This window comes from Spea bombifrons, chromosome 6 (genome assembly GCF_027358695.1).
Source record: "Spea bombifrons isolate aSpeBom1 chromosome 6, aSpeBom1.2.pri, whole genome shotgun sequence".
NCBI classification, from domain to species: domain Eukaryota; kingdom Metazoa; phylum Chordata; class Amphibia; order Anura; family Pelobatidae; genus Spea; species Spea bombifrons.
The window spans coordinates 4,807,261-4,815,132 of record NC_071092.1 but is presented as its reverse complement, the minus strand read 5'-3'; the positions used below and the strand labels follow the sequence as shown (position 1 = coordinate 4,815,132).

The following is a 7,872-nucleotide window of genomic DNA, read 5'->3' as shown; positions in this document are numbered from 1 at the left end:
CGGAGCCTAAGCGGCGCGTCCACAGGAAGATGGCGCTCCCCGCGGGTCCGGACCGGCGGCCGAAAAGCGACCCTGAGGACCAGCTCCACCTCAACCACCGGGAGCTGGACGAGCTCGGCCTGCCCCCGGACACCGGCTCGGACGGAATACCGCTTCACTCGCCCTGGACCTTCTGGCTGGACAGGTAATCAATGGAGCCGGGCGGGAAGGAGCCCCCGGTATGGCGGCCGCTGTCACTGTGTAATTCCCGGTGCCCCTCATACCCCCACCTAGTGCCCTTTGAGTGCATTGTTGTCATTAATCCCGTGTTAGCCGGCTGTGTGGGGTTCTTACCCCTCCACTGACACATCTCTGCCATGGCTGTATATTGCCCGTTCTCCCTGACCCAGGCTTTGTGTATATACTCCATATATACCGCCCCCTGGTAATACCCCCAGCCCCTTCTACCCCGCGATGTCCAGATGTCTCTACTCCCCCCTCGCTGTTCATTCTCTTACCCCATCCCCCAAATGGCTGTATGTTTCCTATTCTTCCCATCTATTGCCCCTCGCCTGTGTCTTGCTCTTCAGCCCCTCCATGCCTGTGTATGCCCCACAGAATACAATAAGTAGGATTATCTGATGGGGTATCTATACAATAACCCTGCATAAGCTCCTTGCCTGTGGTTTTTCAATGTAGCACTTGGAGGAGAGATGTGATGAAAATACTTTCAGGGATTTAATAGACAGCCTAGAACGAGAGGGTCAGAGTTTTAGCTGATAGGGAGGTAGATAAGTGGAACTGCCTCACAGCAGAGGTGTTGGAGAGTAATACAGGGAGTTGATTTAAACATGCATGGGGTATGACTCCTGAATCTAAAACGAGACCAGCGACTGATTAATCAAAAGCAAGAAGACTGATCTGCCGGCAAGTCTTATGTTTAGGTTTCTGTGAATAGATCTCGGTGGAATGTTCCGGATGCAGTGATCTGTGCTGGACGGTTCCCAGTCAGTTTGTGTTCCCGCTGGTACGTAGATGAGAGCAGAATTGATTAATGGCCTCCATCGGATAGCAGACGCCGACGTGAAATGTCAATGAAGAGAACCTGTGATTCCACGAGCCTGATGTGCGGCTGAACGACCTGGAGAAAGAGAGAACCATTGATCAGGACCTGCGTGAGACACAAATACATCACTCGTCCGTCTGTCACTCTAGGACAGAGGTGTCCAACCTGTGGCCCTCCAGCTGCTGCAGGACTACATCTCCTATAATGCTCTTTCAGTAAGTGGCTGGCTGAGAAGGATGGGAGATGTAGTCCTGCGGCAGGTTGGACGCCCCTGTTCTAGGAGAACCATGAAAGGTGTAGAAGGCTATGAGGAGCGCGTGGATCATTTAGTTAAATCCGTGAATCAGAATTCCGGCGGCTAATGATTTCTCTCTAATCGCATGAAGTGCTGAGACAACGAGTCGCGTTACCGGAATAACGTGATGTATTAAGGGCTCCGATGACTCTGTATTTAGCCATTCGTGCCCCGAGCGTCTTCTGCGATTGATATAACCAGCCGTGGCCATCCTGTCTGTAACACTGCTTGCGTGTTACATGTATGTTTATTGCTGTCTCTTCCGCTGGGGTGAAGCCCTGGTTTTTTTTTATGTGCCGTCTGGTTCTCGTTTCACTCGTTCTTCTACTTTGCATGGCAATTAAGTTAATTTAGGCCTCATAATTAGTGTTTTAACCATTGGAATTCCACTGATGTGGAACTCTACCGGATTAAGAACTCCAGTGACTGGCGGCCAGCAATTGGTTCATGATGGACAAGGACGCTCCCCCCCCCCCCCCAGTTATTTATTCCCAAATCGGACCATTTCAGAACCTGTTGCTTTACGATGTAAATTTGTTTCATAGATATCATAATAGTTTGGAACGTCTGCAAATCGATGTTTTTATAGCGATATATTCCACCATTGACCCATTTTGCTTTATTGCTTCTCGAAAATCCAGTTTATGAAACTCCAGCTTCTTCTGTAAACTTCTAAGGAATGTTTCTCGTCACGAGCAGGCAGTGAAAAAGCTTAAGCTTTGCGTTTGAGCGTTCTGTTTGGTTTCACCCTAAAGAGCTGAGTGGGGCGGCAGCTTTAACGACTCTCCACTGGCTTACAATCACCTGACCGCATCTAAGAATTAACTGGTTCAGGAGACTGCGATTTCACCCTTTGCCCCGCTACGGTGGTGGAAATAAATCGCTCCATGCGGTTAGTGACCCCCCCCCCCCGGGGTTTTATTGCCCAATGTTTTGCCTCTGGGTCCGAGCAGGTGACTCGCGTGTGATCGCTTTTATCTTTGTTTACAGATCACTTCCAGGAACAACAGCAGCAGAATGTGAATCTAACCTGAAGAAAATCTACACGGTGCATACAGTACAGGTGAGAGGGGAGACCGAGCGCAGATAACTACCCTGCGTGCCCTGATCTTATGACACCCCCCCCCCGCCTCGCGTAATTCATGTATCTGCAGCTAACGCGTCTTCTGTTATTTATAGAGTTTCTGGAGTGTGTACAATAATATTCCCCCGGTGACAAACCTGCCGCTACGATGCAGCTATCACTTAATGAGAGGGGAGAGGAAACCCCTATGGTAAGTTCTTGTTTACAGCAGCGTGCGGATTTCACTCTTCTTATGGCGTCCCTTTTTCGATGTAGCCTCTGGCTGGATTGGGTACTTTAACAGCTTCTTTACCCAGGCTTTTTAGTGACCTAAGTACCATGCCTTTTTATACCCTCTTTATTAAGCTTCCCCTCTTCTGTGTTTGCTGAACCCACACAAATCATGAACGAGTTTCCCCAGAAAAATAGGACTTTCGTTTGAAACCATAGAAACGTACAAAAAACTTTTTTCTTGTTTCTCTAAATTTTGCCTAGAATTTCTTCTACACAGTAGGTGCCACAGATGATCAGAGGTAGTCTACTAAAGGGAAATCTGGCATGTGTTGAATATTCAACGACCTCCCTCTGCGTTTTTTATTTTAGGGAAGAAGAATGTAACGCGAAAGGCGGCATATGGAAAATGAAAGTACCGAAGGAAAGCTCGGTAAGCGCGTTCCATCAGAATGCATAAAGACCTTGGAACTTGTGTCCTTCTGTAGGGAGAACGGTCTTAACACTTTATGTGCCGGGCCAGGGAATGTTTATCGCTCTTTCTTTCCTCAGCCTACTGTCTGGAAAGAATTGCTCTTGGCCACAATCGGGGAGCAGTTTACAGACCACTGCGCGGCAGGTAAATGGAACTTTTGTTTTCTCTATTTTGACCTCTCATCAAAAGCCTCGTCATGCTGGGGATAAATCTCCATGCGAGAGTTCAGTGTTTCCTGTGGCTTGTTGTACAATGTTGTCTTTTACGCTTTGGTTCTCCTTTGTAGACGACGAAGTGATTGGTGTCAGCGTAAGCGTCCGGGATCGGGAAGATGTTCTTCAGGTTTGGAACGGAAACGCTTCTGTCGTTGGTGAAGCTACAGTGCTAGAAAAAATATACGCACTCCTGCCAAACGTCACTTTCAAAGCTGTATTTTATAAACGTAAGTATATCTCTTAGGAGGTAAAATGGGCAAATGTGCGGCGAGACGTTGTGTTTTGGGGGTTCAAAGCAAGCAGTGCATTAGAGCAGAGTATCGCTTATGTCTAAGAGACCGTCTCTGCTCAGTCTAACTTTTTAAAATTTTTCTTTTCTCTCCTCTGCAGCCCTGGAAGAGCATCACGCTTTTGAAGGGGGACGTTCGAGGCATTAGACCCACACCGTAGCGTTTATATATCCGCTTCTCTAATCCTCTTGCTTACCAATAGTTCCAGTCATTGCAGGACTACTGGACTGTGAAGGGGTTAATAAGTCTGGACGGACAGCGGGCCAGGCCTGTGTTTCTTGCAGTACCACCCTGCATCTTTGTGGGTTTTTAGAATTATTTTTTTTTTAAACTACTTCAGAATGGGCAATTTGGTACTCAAAGTTAGAAGAACAAAATGTATCTTGCTTGATAAATATTAGGCAAATCTAATGCTTAGGTTTTTAATGTGCTTTTTATATATATAGTTTCTCTAATACTTTGAGTGTCAGAGCGGCGCCACAGCTGAGAAGGTAATGGAACCCGTCAATCAACTTGCTCGGGTGGGCACTACCTGGACTGCGAGGGTCTCCGTTGGTAGCTGTTCGGCTTTTTCTGCTGCAGGATTGTAAAAGTCCGCTGCTCTATATAATGCGATCCTTCCCAGAAGCTGATCTGTTAATGTAGTAACTCAGGGCTAACTTTTGGTCTGTATGTCCAGTTTTTCTTTACACATGGGTGCTTTTGTGATATCCCACCTGACCCCCCCCCCATATACATGATAATCCCCAGGGACTGGGAATAACTAGACCCATAGGGTTCCTGTCTCATGTCTGTCGGTCTGCACTGTTCTGTAAGCTTGGTGCTGTACAGCCTTTAGTAAATCATGGTAGTGCGTACCCCGGGGTGTGCGCAATCACGAGCTGCTGCTTCAGATGTCGCTGTACGCAGCGTTGCATCTGTCATTTAGTGGATAAATGCTGTTTTAATACGTCGATTATGTTTAGAAACATTCCCGTTCGAATCCACACGAGGACTAGTTCCCCAGAATCGGATCATTGCGCTGTAATTGACCCGCGATCTAGTCCTGCACTGACCGGTCGGCACGGTTCTCCCCCGTATGGGATCGCCGGTCACCGCTCGCCCGTCGCAAGGCTTGTCGGTATCTGCCATAGACCTCCTCTCCATCACACGGCTGGAAAGGCATCTCTGTATCCGGAGCTCTTATCTTATAGATGGTTTTTGTATCTGACTTTTAACTGTTTTTATAACCTGGCAGAAAGGGAATGGGGGGGGGGGTATACAAAAAACCTCCCTTTTGGGTCTCTTGAGACTTAAAATAGTTTGCCTTTCTGAAACACTTTATTAGACAGTCATGGGATTGGTATTCTCACTTCCAGCACTTTCCCTGGTCATTGCAGTGGGGCAGCAGGCAGTGTATTTGTATAAATTTTATTTATTTTTGGCTTTCTTTACGTTCAAACATTCTTCAGCACGAAGAGACTTGATCTTAGCGTCCTTTAGCGTTTGGTGCGTGTATCGGGTGGATCACTCTGTTCCTTAGAGGGTCTCTAGCGGTTTCCACCCGGTCTGTAAGGGATTCGCACGCAGTTCCGTTGGCAATACTGCAAATCTAAACGTCGATTGTAGAATTACTGTGAAGATGAGCAGATGTTCAGCTTTGAGTGCATTTTGTCCATCTCATGATTATCACCTTTTATCGTAGAACCAAAGATTTAGCAGTCTTCAAAAAGGAAGTTGGCAGCGAATGTACAGTAACCACTGGACACTATTTGCATATATATTTCTTTCTTATGGACGTGTGGGGTGAATAAACCTGTTATCGGATAAGCCCGCTTCCCTCTCTATAGCAGGCAACGTCATCCAGAGTGCACTGAGATCTACCACACCTGGCCATCACATCTTAATTTATCTTTCCTTTTTATGCTTTCATCTGTATTTATAAACCGCTTATGTATGTGTATTCAGTTGTATTGTGAATAAAGATTTTCTAAAGACAGTTGGCTGTTTCTGTAGATATCACAAGGCATTATATATATCTATATATATCACAGCTTAGGGGAAAGTGCCTCCATCCTACTGAGATATTGAAGTCTTTATCTGGTAAGCTGCCATGTTGGCTTATGCAAAACAACTTTATTTTAAAAATGCATATGATGTCTGTATTCTTCCCCCCCCCCCCCAATAATGATCCTTTAACCCACCATCGGTCCTTGTTCCAGATCAGATACACTGTAACAGAACAAATGAATTTTAATTCTGTCTCGTAAGACCCAAAGGACCATGCCACTTGGATGTTGCTTATGGATTCCCTCTGCTGCCGTCTCTCTAGCACACAATTGTTTTATATGAATTATATCCTTAGCGGTTACAAGGGAGCTCTGGGGGAGAATATATATATCTATATAGATATAATTATATCCCATATGCTTTTATTTGATCATGAGCTCCCAGGATATGCCGTCCTTGCGCTCTTGTACGGCTTGTTCCCATCCCAATACCCTTGTTCTCAATGTTCTGAACAGGTCTGATCCCACTTAGAACTTTTGAATTAAAATAAAAGGATGTGAGGCTCGGACGCGTCGTATTATAATACCGTATGAACCTGATGGTTTTTCTGTACACGGGGAGACTGATGGAAGCCTCTGTTCTTTTGATAAGTCCTGTCTGATTAATATCCATATACACCTAAGACTTTAATATTTGTGATTGGGAAAATAAAATCAAACTTTATCTGCCATGAAGGTCCCTCTGTTCCTTCCCGTTAAATGAACACCATGATAAATATTTTCTCTATACACCCACAGTAGTCTGTTGGCAAATTTACAGATAATGCTAATTTCTATTTATGTTCTGAAAAAAAAAAGAACTTTCACTGGACTTCCACTACCCCCCATGCTGAAAGCTACTCTAAAGGGTTAATAGCACTTGCCACCTTCAGAATGCTGTCCTTAATCCTTAGTGAATATGATCTAGATTTGATTTGCAAGATTACGCCTCCGTGTTCATTTATTCTTTCAGAGAAGTGAAAAAGTACCAACAATTTAGAGATATGGTGAGTTTACAACACACTAGTAAATAACTGCATTTTTTTCTGAGTAAAAAAAGGCCACCCTACACTAACACTCTAAAGTGACTCGATGTTTAAAAATAAATATTTTCGAGACAAACGCAGGACAGTTCTATAGCAAAGTTGGGGTAAAAAACACGGAATGTTACAGTTTACTAGTTTGCTTCATTTGTTCTAGTCTTGATAAGTAGCGTCTGGTTCATTTTATTCCTTTGCAAAATGCTCTGGTATCTGGTACTTTGTAAATAAATTATTAATAATAATCATCATAATCATTTCGTTATGATAGCGCTATTAAGTGAATAAATAATAATAATGGCAATAATACAGAAATATCAGGCTGTTGGCTCCACCTAGTGGCAGAAAGGAAGAATTACAGACTAAGGAACTTAGCTGCTCTTTAAAATCCAGCGCAGACATCAGCGGGAGACCGAAATATTAAAAACTTCTAATAATATACAATATACTGGGAAATGTGAAAGGAAAAGGTGAAAAAATACCAAGTGCTTGAGCAATATCCATAAAGGGCACTTTCTATAAAAAATATTGTGTTTTATTTATATAGCATCAACACTTCTTACAGTCCCTACATTCAAAGGGTCTGACAAAACTAGAACTGACAGACTTAGGCGAGCCGATACATTAGGTAGAGAGGGCTCGGCTCGGAAGCTTACAATCTAGAAGATGTAGTTTGACAGGAAAAATAATCCAGTGATTAACGGAATACATTAATAGCCGTTACAGCTCCCCAGCCCCTTCATCCATAAATTCAATATTCACTTTTTTGTAATGCTTTTTTTTTATCAATTTAATATTATTAGTAATTCACTGGAGCTGATGCTTTTTATTAGGACAACGAAGGAACAGAAGTCAAATGAGCTTTTAAGACCTCAGAAGTCTCTTCTTAATATATACATATAATATCAAGTACATATTTTTTACAGCTCGAGCACTCGGAATATTTCATTTTTTGTATCTGCCTCCAGCAAAAAATTAAAAAAAAACCCCAAAACTCTTCACATTTTTTTAATTAAGCGGCAGATGTTGGCTTGCGGTATGTGACCTTTACCCCGGCGTGCAGCAACAAGAGAGATCGGGAGTTTACAGCTTGCAGGTGATTTATTCTACATACGACATCAAGCATATCCTTTTCACTCATCCAAGGGCGGTGTTAATGGGTAAGTGTGAGTGTGAGTGGAGAAGCAAATA

The 7,872-nt window shown here is 43.9% G+C and overlaps 1 protein-coding gene across 1 annotated transcript; it reads left to right on the top strand.

Moving 5' to 3' along the window:
* On the top strand, window positions 1-4,054 carry EIF4E3 (eukaryotic translation initiation factor 4E family member 3). The gene is made up of 7 exons (XM_053469364.1): window positions 1-184; window positions 2,331-2,403; window positions 2,520-2,614; window positions 3,007-3,067; window positions 3,187-3,253; window positions 3,396-3,551; window positions 3,715-4,054. Exons 1-7 carry the CDS (start codon window positions 30-32, stop codon window positions 3,759-3,761), a joined length of 654 nt encoding a protein of 217 aa, XP_053325339.1. The 5' UTR covers window positions 1-29; the 3' UTR covers window positions 3,762-4,054.
* The last annotated feature ends 3,818 nt before the right edge of the window (window positions 4,055-7,872 follow it).